Source organism: Apodemus sylvaticus, chromosome 4 (assembly GCF_947179515.1).
Source record: "Apodemus sylvaticus chromosome 4, mApoSyl1.1, whole genome shotgun sequence".
NCBI lineage: Eukaryota > Metazoa > Chordata > Mammalia > Rodentia > Muridae > Apodemus > Apodemus sylvaticus.
This window is the reverse complement of record NC_067475.1, coordinates 39,979,781-39,995,332: the sequence shown is the minus strand read 5'-3', so window position 1 is coordinate 39,995,332 and position 15,552 is coordinate 39,979,781. Positions and strand designations below refer to the sequence as shown.

Here is a 15,552-nt window from a genome sequence, read left to right as displayed (position 1 = left end):
TTACAGTTCACACTGTAACCCCCGTACTCTAGACCAGGAAGCTAGAAGATCAATATTTCCAGCAGGCCAGTGTTGGCTACATAGTAAGATCCAGGCCAGCCTAAGCTATAATAATTAAGGAGAGACCTTGTTTCAAAAAACAAACAACAACAAAGTTAACAAGAAAGTAATTATTTGACCTTAAGAAAATGTACCAATTGCTTCAAAGGGCAATCTCAGCCCACTAGAGGGAAAGCCTCTATAGCCACACAGGAAGGCAGAGGATGCTGACTGCTCTGGGCAGTTGAAATTCAGACCACTGATGTCTTTTTGTCTGTTATCTGTGTGACTTTAAACAAATGTTATACCTTTTCTTTCTTTTTTACCTGCTGATGCTGATGACTGACCAAGAGCCTTGTTCATGGTAGACAAACTATTCTACCACTGAGCTATAGTCCCAAGTGTCTATTCTTAACCAATTGCTTTATGATTTTAGAACGTCATCCATCTGAAGGTGAAAGAAAACACACACACACACAGACACACACACATACACACACACACACATACAGACACACACACACACACACACACATATAGACACACACACACTTTTCCTTCCTGATCTAGTAATCTCTTGAGAGAAATACCTGGTATATGTTTGGTTGGTTTAGTTTTGGTGGAATTTCTATCTATCTATCTATCTATCTATCTATCTATCTATCTATCTATCTATCTATCTATCTAATCTATCTATCTATCTATGAGATATGGTCTTTTTGTATAGATCTGGCAGACCTGGAACTCACTGTGTAGCCCAAGTTTGTCTTGAAATCTTAGCAGGCCTCCTGCCTCAGTCTCCCTAGTGCTGGGAGTACAGATGTATGCTACTACATGTAGCAACTTGCTTAATTTTTTTAAAATTTATTTTTATGTGTATAGATGTTTTGCCTGCATGTGTGCCTGTGTACTGTGAGTGTGCCTGATGTTTTCAGAGTTCAGAAGGAGTTGTTGGATCTCTTGATACTGGAGTTACAAGTTTCTGTGAGCTGCCCTGTGGGTGCTGGGGATCAAAACTGTCTTTTGAAATAGTAGCCAGTGCACTTAACTGCCAAGCTACGTCTCCAGTTCTCACTTGTCTGATTTTTAATGTAACTGTTGTACTCACTACTAACAAAAACAAAATCAACAACAAAAACTTCTCATCTAAGTTTTCAATATTAGTAGTAGAAAAATCATTGGCTACCAGAGAGTATGAGTAATTTATTGTTGGAATAACTCATTCTATGAAATTGTCTAAATATATATCTTTCTTTACCATTAAAAGAAATTAAAGACAGTCAGCTTTCTGTAACAGTGGGCTCTGCCTCCATGGATTTATCTAACTTCTGATAAACATATTTGGGAAAAATTAGTTTGTTCAGAATATACAGCCTTTACTTTTTGTTATTCTTTAAATAGGACAATATAGCAACTACTAAGATAGCATTTATGATGCATTGTGAATTGTAAGTAATCTAGCAGGGTCTGAAAGGAGGTGGAGGGTATGTGTATGTTGGATACAAACTCTATGACATTTTATATGAAGGAGCTTACTGTTCTTAGATTTTGGCATCTGAATGACAGGAATCTGGAACTAATTCCCTGTGGCTTCTTGGATCCGACTGCATCGAAAATCTTTGGTATTAGGGGACACAAAGAAGACAAAATTGATGTAGAAACCCTAGCATTCTGCAAACTAGTCCAGGATCAAATGGTACAAAAAGTAAGGTTTAAACTATACAAATGAGTTTGAAGGGGAGATAGTGTTGGGGCGGGGGACCAAGAGTTGTCTGAAGCCAAGTGGGGAATCAAAGGTAAGGAAATTGAGCTTCCAAAAGCCAAATTGGGTTCCCAGTGTCTAAGCTTCTGTGTGGGCAGCATGAAGTGTGTGAGTGGCATGTGTGGACTGGAGGGGAGTCTACACTGCAGGTGGGGCCAGTGAACTCTGAACTCTGTGAAAAGTCTCAACTGTGAAATTCTGCCTATGGGCTGAGCTCATTTCTGTCATGGCAAGCAGTGGGGGTGGGGTGGGGTGGGGAGCCTGCCCTCTGCTTAAGCCTGTGTGCCCCACACAGGTGGCAGGTTCAAATTCTCACCCCAGTATCATGCAAATCACCAGACAAGCAGTAGGCAACGCCCATTCTGCTCAGGGTGAACTTATTGTTCCAGCTAAACCTTCAGATATGGACCATAGGCACCAGGATCTAAAGAAGTAAGAAAAGAAACATAAAAATATGGCTTCAAAGATATTTTTCTTTCAACCTTAAAGAAAACTTTAAATCTCATTGTCATAAATAATGCATATTTATACATAAATATCCCGAGTGTCAAAACTGTAAATTAAAACTTAAAAGGACAAGTGCAGAGGGTTTTGCCAGCCACCATAGCATATGATGAGAGGTGAAGGCAGGAGGATTTTGTCCTTTGCCTTACAGAAACTTTGTAGTTTTATGAGGTCCCATTTGTCAATTCTTGATCTTAGAGCATAAGCTATTGGTATTCTATTCAGGAACTTTTCCCCTGTGCCCATGTCCTCAAGGATCTTCCCCAGTTTCTTTTCTATTAGTTTCAGTGTGTCAGGTTTTATGTGGAGGTCCTTTATCCATTTGGAGTTGAGCTTAGTACAAGGAGATAAGAATGGATCAATTCACATTCTTCTGCATGCTGACCTCCAATTGAACCAGCACCATTTGTTGAAAAGGTTATCTTTTTTCCACTGGATGGATGCTTTCAGCTCCTTTGTCGAAGATCAAGTGACCATAGGTGTGTGGGTTCATTTCTGGGTCTTCAATCCTATTTCATTAATGCACTTGCCTGATATTGTACCAATACCATGCAGTTTTTATCACTATTGCTCTGTAGTAAAGTTTGAGGTCTGGGATACTGAATCCCCCTGAAGTTCTTTTACTGTTGAGAATAGTTTTAGCTATCCTGGGTCTTTTGTTATTCCAGATGAATTTGAGAATTGCTCTTTCCAGCTCTATGGAGAACTGAGTTGGGATTTTGATGGGGATTGCATTGAATTTGTAGATTGCCTTTGGCAAGATGGCCATTTTAACTATATTAATTCTGCCAGTCCACGAGCATGGAAGATTTTTCCGTTTTCTGAGATCTTCTTTGATTTCCTTCTTCAGAGATCTGAAGTTCTTGTCATATAGGTCTTTCACTTGTTTGGTTAGAGTCACACCAAGATACTTTCTGCTGTTTGTGGCTATTGTGAAAGGTGTCATTTCCATAATTTCTTTCTCAGTCTGCTTATCCTTTGAGTATATAAAGGCTACTGATTTGCTTGAGTTGATTTTGTAGCTGACCACTTTGCTGAAGTTGTTTATCAGCTGTAGGAGTTCTCTAGTAGAGTTTTTTGGGTCACTTAAGTAGACTATCATATCATCTGCAAATAGTGATAGTTTGACTTTTTCCTTTCCGATTTGTATTCCTTTGACCTCCTTATGTTATCTAATTGCTCTAGATAGAACTTCAAAAACTATATTGAAAAGATATGGAGACGGGGGACAGCCTTGTGTAGTCCCTGATTTAAATGGGATTGTTTCAAGTTTCTCTCCATTTAGTTTGATGTTGGCTACCGGTTTGCTGTACATTGCTTTTACTATGTTTAGGTATGGGCCTTGAATTCCTGTTCTTTCCAAGACTTTTAGCATGAAAGGATGTTGCATTTTTTCAAATGCTTTTTCAGCATCTAATGAAATGATCATATTTTTTTTTCTTTGAGTTTGTTTATGTAGTGGATCACATTGATGGATTTCCTTATATTGAACCATCCCTGCCTCCCTGGGATGAAGCCTACTTGTTCATGGTGGATGATCATTTTTATGTGTTCTTGGATTCGGTGGGCAAGAATTTTATTTAGTATTTTTGCATCGATATCCATAAGGGAAATTGGCCTGAAGTTCTCTTTCTTTTTTGGATCTTTGCGTGGTTTTGGTATCAGCTTTTTTTTTAAGACTTTAATGTTGACTTACCTCACTGTCAATTTATGGTCGAATACTGATAAACTAAAAGGTTCCTCTAGTTTGGTTTAGGGTCAGTTTTTAAGTAACTGAGGTTTTGATTGAACATGTTATGAGTGAACTTTCTGAGGTGTGTCCCACTACTGTGCCCCCAACATGGGCAACTGCACCATAAAATTCACCACAAGGCAAACTGCTTCTGCATGGGTCATTCTCTACCCACTAAACTCTGAGCTACTCCCAGCGACCCTTTTCTTCCATCTGTCATTCTTTGATTTTTCATAGGCAGTTTAGTACTTGTTGAATAACGAATGAATGAGCGAACTTAAAAGCAGGTTAGACTTGCATTGCTACATTAGGCTGCGTCTGGGTTGTTCTCATCAGTTCTGTTTCCAGTGAAAATGCCTAGCTATAAACCAGATATGCTTGACCTGAGCCAAACCTTTCCCCAGCATTTGTCATCAAGACGAGAGCATCTAGAGACTTTAAGAGTGTACAAGGGCCCTGTGAAAGTCAGAGTGAGTCAAGCCAAGGGCAACAAAGGCAGTAAGGATAAAAGAGTAATTCTCTCTCTCTCTCTCTCTCTCTCTCTCTCTCTCTCTCTCTCTCTCTCTCTCTCTCTCTCTCTCTCTCTCTCTACATTATTCTTATATGATACAATAAAGAAGGAGAGGAAATAGCAAAGAAGCAAACCACAACAACAAATCAGTGTTGAGAGAACCTTTCCCTTTTCTGATCTGCCCTCCGAAGGGGAACTTTGTATCATTTTCTCATAGGTAGAGAATTAGAACAAACTGAAAAAAGAAAGAGGAACCTCCCGGCACAGAATTCAGGCTGTGTTTCCGAAAGCGGGAGCACTTGGGGGAAATGGTTTATCTTGATAACACTAAATTGGGAACAGAATGAAGCAATAGAATTCATAATAATAAGAAGCTGAAGTAAGTTGTAAGTTGTTAGAGACTTGAAGTAATTCTTCAACCTGAAGCTGGATCTGAACAAGTAGAACAGCCCCCAGAAGGATGAGAGGCTTCTTCATGTCTTTCTAAACCTTTTGTGGAACTCAAGGTTTACGGGCCAAGTTTAGCTTGGCCAACTTAAGTACAGTTTATCTTTCAAATTCCTTCTGACCTATGTGAAAGTAGCTTCGCCTGTTAATTCCTGTTTTGGTTTTTTTTAATAACTTCTTTTCCCAAAAATAATTCTGTTGAAGGTCAAATAGATTTCAAGGCCAGAGTTTCAAAAGAAGTTGATCTACATTCCTGCCTGAGAAATTCTTGCGCACTAACGATTCGCCTGCATTCCTCCATGGCTGGCTGATGGGTCCTGCTTCAGTTTTAGTGAATGGGCCTTTTTGAAATCGTCGTAATCAATGTAAAAATGTTTGTTTAACTATTATTGGAAATGTAAAAGATTGTTCTACTTTGTGTGTGTGTGTACTAGAAAACTATGCAGAATAGTTACCGAAAACACAATTACCTGCTAGCTTAATCTAGTTATAAGATGAAGATCCAAAGTCCATTGAAGTTTGGGCTCTAGGAAATTAGGATTATTACTACCCTTATTAGGAATAAAAGGCTGGACTCAGGAGTTTTGTTTTAGCTTTGCAGCTTTGTGCTTTCAAACAGCCCATATCCACCATATGGATTCACTTTGAGGAACTGAAGATAATGAAAAAAAAAAGTGTCACTTTTCTCTTCTTATCCTAGGTGGTTGGTGTAGCTCAGGCCATCAACAAGAAATCAGGAAATGGCGGGACATTCACTGAAAAAGATGAAAAGGTAACAACTCCAGAGGCTGGCATGATGTCAGCTTAGAGAGCCGTGCTCTTTCTGTAACACATGACCTCTGGAGCAAGGCAGTGCTGGAATGGTTGCTTGAAAAAAAATTACAGTGAGGTATGTGTGTGTATGGTGCGTGTGTGTGTGTGTGTGTGTGTGTGTGTGTGTGTGCATGCATACAGGTGTGTGCAACAGTAATGATTAAGGAAATGGGGGAGTGGAAGAAGCTGGAGAGGCCGGAGTGTGGGAAGGAAAGGATATAACTACAGTGCTCATCTGTGAAATTCTCAACAAAATACTTTTTAAGAGGAAAAAAAATGACATCAATTTTAGAAGACTGTCTTCAGCTAAGCACAGTGTTATTGGACCTGAGGGTGCTTGAGTGACATCGGGGACCTGTGTTCTCCCCTCACGGAGCCGCCAGCCAGCCCTCCCCTGAGCTGGGTGCACAGGAAGGGGCTCTCTGTTCTAGTGTTCTCAATGGACTTTCCATAAGTGCTGTCCAAACATTCATCCCTGAGGGGGGAAAAGGATTTCTCTAAGCCCTGCACCCTGCACTGGCTGGAATCCTGTTGGTAAAGCAAATCTCCTAGTTTTATAAACTTCACACAGGAGTGCCAGGGTGTAAATTCAGGATGGGTTATAGGAATTCAGCTTCCTCGAGAACAGCAATTAGTGTTATCTTACTGTTCCCATCCAAGTCTTAAGAAAAACATTCCACATTCCACACCAACAAGATTCCATTCCTGCTCTTACTTAGGTCTGCCTGTATCTTCCTCCTCCAGAGACTGACGAGTTTTATCTATTAAATATGTATTATACATTTGCCATCGTGCTGCACGGCATCTCCACTGCTCTAAGCCATTGCTAGCATGTTGCCCCTCTGAAAACTAGTTGGTGGGTTTTTCTTTTTAATTTGAAAGTCGATTACTTGTGTTTCTGTGATATAACAGTATTGATACCTATGCTAGCCCCCATTTTTTTTTTTTTTTTGGAGATTTAAATTTTTCTTTTTTTTTTTTTCTTTTTTTTTTTTATTTGATATAATTTATTTACATTTCAAATGATTTCCCCTTTTCTAGCCCCCCCCCACTCCCCGAAAGTCCCGTAAGCCCCCTTCTCTTCCCCTGTCCTCCCTCCCACCCCTTCCCAGTTCCCCGTTCTGGTTTTGCCAAATACTGTTTCACTGAGTCTTTCCAGAACCAGGGACCACTCCTGCTTTCTTCTTGTATCTCACTTGATGTGTGGATTATGTTTTGGGTATTCCAGTTTTCTAGGTTAATAACCACTTATTAGTGAGTGCATACCATGATTCACCTTTTGAGTCTGGGTTACCTCACTTAGTATGATGTTCTCTAGCTCCATCCATTTGCCTAAGAATTTCATGAATTCATTGTTTCTAGTGGCTGAATAGTACTCCATTGTGTAGATATACCACATTTTTTGTATCCACTCTTCTGTTGAGGGATACCTGGGTTCTTTCCAGCATCTGGCAATTATAAATAGGGCTGCTATGAACATAGTAGAGCATGTATCCTTATTACATGGTGGGGAATCCTCTGGGTATATGCCCAGGAGTGGTATAGCAGGATCTTCTGGAAGTGAGGTGCCCAGTTTTCGGAGGAACCACCAGACTGCTTTCCAGAGTGGTTGTACCAATTTGCAACCCCACCAGCAGTGGAGGAGTGTTCCTCTTTCTCCGCACCCTCTCCAACACCTGCTGTCTCCTGAATTTTTAATCTTAGCCATTCTGACTGGTGTAAGATGAAATCTTAGGGTTGTTTTGATTTGCATTTCCCTAATGACTAATGAAGTGGAGCATTTTTTAAGATGCTTCTCCACCATCCGAAGTTCTTCAGGTGAGAATTCTTTGTTTAACTCTGTACCCCATTTTTTAATAGGGTTGTTCGGTTTTCTGGAGTCTAACTTCTTGAGTTCTTTATATATATTGGATATTAGCCCTCTATCTGATGTAGGATTGGTGAAGATCTTTTCCCAATTTGTTGGTTGCCGATCTGTCCTCTTGATGGTGTCCTTTGCCTTACAGAAACTCTGTAACCTTATGAGGTCCCATTTGTCAATTCTTGCTCTTAGAGCATACGCTATTGGTGTTCTGTTCAGAAACTTTCTCCCTGTACCGATGTCCTCAAGGGTCTTCCCCAGTTTCTTTTCTATTAGCTTCAGAGTGTCTTAGCCCCCATATTTTAATTGATCCTGACCATAAGAAGTGCCTTTTAAATTTGGAGTAGTATTTTTCTGTTATTAATTACACTTGGATACTTGATAGGAAAGCATGATTATTAGATAAACTTTATGTCCACTATTTATACAGTCCATTAGAATAGACCCACTCTTAATAGATATTTAGACTGTGTCACTTCTTGACAAAATATACCCATAGGTGTGGATAAATCATGCCATCTAAAGATTGCTTTAATCACCAACTTAACCATGATCATATCACCCAATTGCAGTGTAATAAGGGTTCAGATTCATAGTAAAATGATGCATTTAAACTAATACTTGCAGACTTACATAATACCTAACTTGTTACAGCCATTGTTCTCTTAAATATGTAAGTTTTCATTTGCTGCAATAATAAATTATGAGCAGTTTATTTGACTCCTCATAGGCGTGTCCCTTGGTGTCATGTCCAATCTACACCAAATCTTATAGGGAGAAAATACTGATTTCATACACAGTTGTTACTTCAATGCCTCTCCTCTTCCTCATATAACGTAAGGCTAATTGCTCAGTCATCTGCTTACCTGTGCCCTTTGGCCAACCCTCAGGTTACATCCGTTCCTACTTTGGTGTACAGCAAACATCTTCATTTCAGTGTTTCAAATTCACTTCAACCTCAAGTACTTCCACGTTTCAGGCAGGGTTTCTAGACAGTTTTACATGCAGTTTCAACCTCTCTGTTGTCCTTTCTGTTCTAGGACTTCGCAGCCTATCTGGCGTTCTGTGGTATTGTTCTTCACAATGCTCAGCTCTATGAAACGTCACTGCTGGAGAACAAAAGAAATCAGGTAAGTGTCATTTCTAAAGAAATCAAGGCAGCCCATTTTTTAAAAAGAAGTGAAGTTTTTATCCTAATTATGAATGTAAGCAATTAAAATTCAATTCTCTCGACTTGGTCTTCTAAAGATTTTTGCTGTTTCTTTCTGATAGTCATTTCCTTTTTCTTTCTTTTTTTTTCCCGTTTTTGGTTTTTTGAGACAGGGTTTCTCTGTGTAGCCCTGGCTGTCCTGGAACTCACTCTGTAGACCAGGCTTGCCTTGAACTCAGAAACCCACCTGCCTCTGCCTCCCAAGTGCTGGGATTAAAGGCGTGCGCCACCACTGCCTGGCAGTCATTTCCTTTTTCATTTCCCATGCTTGAAAGCACCATTGCTGTTCGACAATGTTCTTTGCCTTCAGAGCCGTAGACGGATTCGTGTCTTTGAATAATGTTTTCAGCTGCTGCTCTTCACCTGTAGGCACCCCTCTGTTCCATAGTCTCCTGAGGGAGCATCTTAGCATCCTCGGTCTTCCTGTCATCCTTCCCCAGTCCTGTATCTTAGACCTGATATCTGAATCTTTTTTTTTTTTTTTTTTGCTTATTTACTGCTGAGATTGCTAATATACATATTGGTCTGCAGCCATGATGAACCTTTCTTAAGTTTTGTTTATGTTAGCTCTAATTCGTAATTATGCTCAATACATATCTGTATTGCTTTTGCTATATAACTTTTAATTTCCCCCAGTATTGATTAATTCCCTCCTTTGTTTCTTGGAACTGTTTGCTCTAATGTAATCTTCTGATCCTGCCACTCACACTCGCTCAGCTCTCTCACACATTTCCTAGAGTTCTTCTTTCCTTCAGATGTCTAATTTCAGGAGTTCCGTACTTCCGGTCAGCTGAGAGTTCCCCTCTGTGCCTGGTGTGTGCACAGCAACATGGAACCTCTCAGCTTCTCTTAGGGAAATTCTACTTTCTGGGTCGCTCAACTTCTTGTTCACTTACATCCCGTTTCCCTCCAGCATGCTCTCGGCTGCACGTCTAAGCAACAGCACTGACGAGGTAGTCTCTGTGAATCCTTGCATGTATGAGGATACCTGATGTATCATTGCGCCGCTCTGGTGGGTATGAAGCTGTACATTGGAAAGCCGAGTTTCTGATTTTGAGGGTCGTCAAATCTTCTGATGAGCACTCAAGTTATGACTCTTGGTTCTTTACAAATGCCTTGTGTGTATTATCTGTTACCTATAAAATAGGACCTGGATTATCTTATATAATTATATTTCTAAGCTTTTTGTAATGCTTGGCTTTGTTTCTGTAACAGTTTCACAAGGTCTCTTCTTACTGTGCCTGTATGTCAGGTCACCTGGTTAAGACTGGAGATTAAAGGAAACCTTCAGTTTCGTGTAATCATTTTTTATGAATTTTTTTAATCCGCAAGCTTGTCCACACTCTTATTTTCTCTTTTCAGAATTAATGCTATATCTGGTACTCTGTCACAATGACAGGACCCTTGACTACCAAGGGTGAAATTCAAAGTTTAATTCCCAAAAAAGAAAAAGAAAAGAAAAAAAAGAAGACCCAGTGCTCTTAAACTGGAGAATTCTCTGTATCTCCTACTCTAATCTCATCACCTTCTATTCTAGTTAATTTCACAAACACAGCTGCAATAACACCACATCCCTCCTGTGAGGTCACAGTGCACACCCCCTGGAGGCATGAGGCTCAGTGGGCCGGCCTCTGCTCATGAGGATTCTTGTCTCCCTGCCTGTCTTTTTGAGCTTTGTGCTCCTGTAATTCATTTCACTTCTCTGAAATGTTTTGTTCTCTGGAGTCTACCTTACTGAATCCTGTTTTCCGAAGCGCAGTTAGAATGGTGTCTCACACAACAAGTCCTGTGAAGAAAAATTCTTTCTGGCCCTCATCATATAAATTCTTTGTAAGAATCTGCAGACTTCCATGCCAACCAGAAGCAGAAGATAATACTTAGAAAGGCTCAGAGGGAACTTAAAATGTTTTTTCCAGCAAAATATATTTGGGTCGTATTCTTTCCCTTCCTCAACTCCTCCCACATCGTTCTTATCTCCTTAACAATAAAACAAAACAAGAAACATGTGCTTGTGTGCACTAAATCTGTAACTTGCTTTTGGTAAGGGATATTTTCACAATATTAATACTACCAAGCTGTGAGCTTGGGAAATCCATCCTCTTACATCTTCTGAAATTTCTTTCTTCAGTTTCTCAACATTTTTCATGATGTAAATCTTTCACTTGTTTGGAGTTATTCCAAGGTATTTGTTTTTTGAAGTTATTACAAAAGGTATCATTTCATTGATTTGTTTCTCAGTATGTTTTCCATTTGTATATAAGAAGGCTAATTGTGGGTCCTGCTACTTTACTGAAGATGTTTATGAGCTTTAGAAGTCTTCTTGTAGGTTCTTAGGGGGATCTTTTAAGCATAAAATAATATCATCTGCAGATAAAAATACTTTGACTTCTTCCTCTTCTATTCATACTCCCTTGGTCTCCTTCACCTCTTTTTCCCCTAGCTAAGACTTCAAGTATTATATTGAATAGTTAGAGAAAGTGTGGGCAACTTAAATATGGAAAAATTTTGAGTTGTTTTCTGTTTATGATTATATAGGCTGTGGGCTTGCTGTAAATATATGTATTGCGTGTCATTACGTCCAGTGTATCTTTAACCTTTTCAAAATTTATCATGAAGGGATGTTGTGTTGTGTAAAGACCTTTCTGCATCAAATGGTTATGTGGTGTTTATCCTTGAGTCTATTTGCATTGAGCGTGACTTTATTGACTTACAAATGCTAAACCAGTCCTGTATCTCTGGAACGAAGGCAAGTTTATCATGGTTTATCACATAACTTTTTGATGTACTCTTGAATATGATTTACAAGCATTTTATTGAGAATATCTGCATCTATGTTCTTAAGGGATATTGACCTATAGTTTTCTTTTTTTGTTTTGCCTCTTTGGATGATTTTGGCTATTGTAATAGTAGCTTTGTAAAAAGAATTAGGTAATGTTCCTGCAGTTTTTGTTTTGCAGAATAATTTGAGGAGTGTTGGCATTACTTCTTCTTTGGCAGTCTGGTAGAATTCTGCTCTGAACCCATCTGGCCCTGGACTTTTTCAGTTGAGAGATTTTTGAATTACTGCTTCTATTTCACTTGAGATTATGGGTATATTTAAATAATTTATTTCATCTTGATTTAACTATGGTAGGACAGATATACCAAGAAGTTTGTCCATTTCCTTTTGTTTTTTGTTTCCACTTTGCTAGAATACAGTTTTTTGAAGTATATTCTGGACTTCCTCGATGTCAGTTGTGATGTTCCTATTTCGTCCTAATTTTCTTAATTTGGGTATATCTTGTCCTTTTGCTAACTTGGCTAAGAGTTTGTGAGTCTTGTAAATTTTCTCAAAGAACCAACTCTTTATTTTGTGATTCTTTGTAGTGTTTTTGTTTCTACTTCATTGAGTTTTGTCATGAGTCTGCTTCTTCCAATATACTCTCTGTGGCTATTATTTTTTCTTGTTTTTCTAGAGTTTTCTAGTGTGGTATTAAGTCACGGTTATGAGATTCCCCATGTGAACTTGTCTCTTAGAACTGCCTCCCTTGTGTCCCATAGCTTTGGGGTGTTGTGTTTTCATTTTCATTCACTCCTAAAGAATTTTAAATTTCCTTATTGATTTCTGTCTTGATCTAATTTTCATTCTGTTCAGCTTCCATGAATTTGCATACTTTCCACCATTTCTCTTGTCAATATCTAGCTTTAATCCATGGTGGTCAGAAAGGATGCAAGACGTTTGTCTTAGTTACTGTTTGAAGAGATACTGTGACTTTCTACAACACTTATGTAAGAAAACTTTTAATTGGGGGGCTTGCTTACAGTTTCAGAAGGTTAGTCATGGTGGCATGCAGGCAGTCATGATGCAGGGGAGAGAGGCGAGCACATCCTATCCTGTCTGTAGGTAGGAAGGAGAGAGAGAGAGAGAGAGAGAGAGAGAGAGAGAGAGAGAGAGAGAGAGAGAGAGGGACAGAGAGAAACAGAGAGAAACAGAGAAAAACAGAGAGGCAGAGAGGCAGGGACAGAAAGACACATAGAGAGACAGACTGAGTTTTGCATGGGCTTTTGAAATATCAAAACCCAAACCCAGTGGCACACCTTCACCAAAGAGACCACACTTTCTCAATGAAGCTGCTTTCTTTTCCATTCATAGACACATTTTTCTCTACATATAGAGAGGGTTGTTTTATTAGATATATTCTTTATTTACATTTCAAATGTTGTCCCTTTTCCTGGTTTCCCTCTACCCTCAAAATCCCATAAGCCATCTCCCCTTCCCCAATCAGCCCTCTCCCACTTCCCTGTCCTGGTATTCCTCTACACTACAGCATCAAGTCTTTCCAGGACCGAGGGCCTCTCCTCCCTTTGGTGTCTAACAAGACCATCGTCTGCTGCCTATGTGTCTGGAGCCATGGGTAACTCCATGTGTGCTCTTTAGTTGATGGTTTTGTCCCTGGGAGCTCTAGGAGTACTGAGTGACTCATATTGTTGGTCTTCCTGTTGCACTCCAAACCCCTTCAGCTTCTTGGGTTCTTTTTCTAGCTCCTCCATTGGGGACCCTGTGTTTAGTTCAGTGGCTGGCTGAGAGTGTCCCCCTATGTATTTGTCATGCACTAGGAGAGCCTCCCAGGTGATAGCCATATCCAGCTTCAGTCAGCTAGCATTTGTGGGCATCCACAATAGTGTCTGGGTTTTGTAACTGTATAAAGGATGGATTCCTGGGTGGGGTAGTCTCTGGATGGTCTTTCCCTCAGACTCTGCTCTATCTTTTGTCTCTGACTCTCCTTCTGTGGTATTTTTCCTTTCTACAAAGGACCCAAGGATCCATACTTTGTTCTTCCTCATTCTTGGGTATCATTTGATATGTGAAATGTGTCTTTGGTATTCCAAGCTTCTGGGCTAGTATCCACTGATCAGTGAGTGTATACTGTGAGTGTTATTTTGTGATTGAGTTACCTCACTCAGGATGATATTTTCCAGATCCATCCATTTGTCTAAGAATCTCATGAATTCATTGTTTCTAATGGCTGAATAGTACTCAATTGTGTATATATACCACATTTTCTGTTTCCATTCCTCTGTTGAGGGACATCTGGGTTCTTTCCAGCTTCTGGCTATTATAAATAGGCTGCTATGAACATAGTGGAGCATGTGTTCTTACATGCTGGAGAATCCTCTGGGTATATGCCCAAGAGTGGTATAGCAGGGTCCTCCGGTAATATCATGCCCAGTTTTCTGAGGAACGGCCAAACTGATTTCCAGAGTGGTTTGTACCAGCTTGCAATCCCATCAGCAGTGGAGGAGTGTTCCTCTTTCTCCACAACCTCTCCAGCACCTGCTGTGTCCTGAGTTTTTTATCTTAGCCATTCTGACCAGTGTGAGGTGAAATCTCAGGGTTGTTTTGATTTGCATTTCCCTGATGACTAAGGATGTTGAACATTTCTTTAGGTGCTTCTCAGCCATTTGATATCCTCAGGTGAAAATTCTTTGTTTAGCTCTGTACCCCATTTTTAATAGGGTTATTTGGTTCTCTGGAGTCTAACTTCTTGAATTCTTTGTATGTATTGGATATTAGCCCTCTGTTGGATGTAGGGTTGGCAAAGATCTTTTCCCAATTTGTTGGTTGCCATTTTGTCCTATTGACAGTGTCCTTTGCCCTATAGAAACTTTGCAATCTCCATCAAAATCCCAACTCAATTCTTCATAGAGTTAGAAAGAGCAATTTGCAAATTCATCTGGAATAACAAAAAACAAAAAAAACAAAAAACAAAAAAACAAAACAGGATAGCTAAAACTATTCTCAACAGTAAAAGAACTTCTGGGGGAATCAGTATCCCGACCTCAAGCAGTACTACAGAGCAATAGTGCTAAAAACTGCATTGTATTGTTTCAGTGACAGACTGGTAGATCAATGGAATAGAACTGAAGACCCAGAAATGAACTCACACAACTATGGTCACTTAATCTTTTACAAAGGAGCTAAATCCATTCAGTGGGAAAAAAGCCTTTTCAACAAATGGTGCTGGTTCAACTGGAGGTCAGCATGCAGAAGAATGCATATCAATCCATTCTTATCTCCTTGTACTAAGCTCAAGTCCAAGTGGATCAAGGACCTCCACATAAAACCAGACATACTGAAACTAATAGAAAAGAAACTGGGGAAGAACCTTGAGCACATGGGCACAGGGGGAAATTTCCTGAACAGAACCCCAATATCCTATGCCCTAAGATCAAGAATTGACAAATGGGACTCCATAAAAAATTATTTTTGATCTTGTTAAAAAATATTCACTGTGCCTTTGACTTGAGTTTCTTCTTTTTCCTCAATACTTATTTGTTGTTTTGTTGTTGTTGTTTGCTTTCTTCTTGTTTTTTTTTTATAGTGTCCCCAGAATTCGTGGATGTTTTGTGCTTGGTTTTTGTTGTTGTTGTTGTTTTTGATTTTATTTTGACAGAGCTAGTCATGTCTTCTACCTTGTCTTCAAGACTTGATATTCTGTCTTCCATGCTGTTTAATCTGTTGATAAGGTCTGCCTCTGAGGTTTTTGGTTGACATCCAGAGCTTTTCATTTCCAGTTTTCTTTCATTTTGAGGTTTCTCTAGTGATTCTGTTTCTTTGTTTACTTCTACATCTGGGTCTTGAATGATTTTATTATTCAGCTGTTCACGTTTTCACAGTCTTCATTGACACATT

The 15,552-nt window shown here is 39.5% G+C and overlaps 1 protein-coding gene across 3 annotated transcripts in view; it reads left to right on the top strand.

Annotated features, from left to right (window-relative positions):
• The window catches only part of Pde5a (phosphodiesterase 5A), a 161,531-nt gene that overhangs the window by 64,094 nt on the left and 81,885 nt on the right, over positions 1–15,552 (top strand). For all 3 annotated transcript variants that reach the window (XM_052179313.1, XM_052179311.1, XM_052179312.1), the window contains exons 4-5: positions 5,696–5,767; positions 8,710–8,799. In XM_052179313.1, the coding sequence (XP_052035273.1) occupies positions 5,696–5,767; positions 8,710–8,799 (162 nt within the window). The remainder of the gene's footprint in view (positions 1–5,695; positions 5,768–8,709; positions 8,800–15,552) is intronic.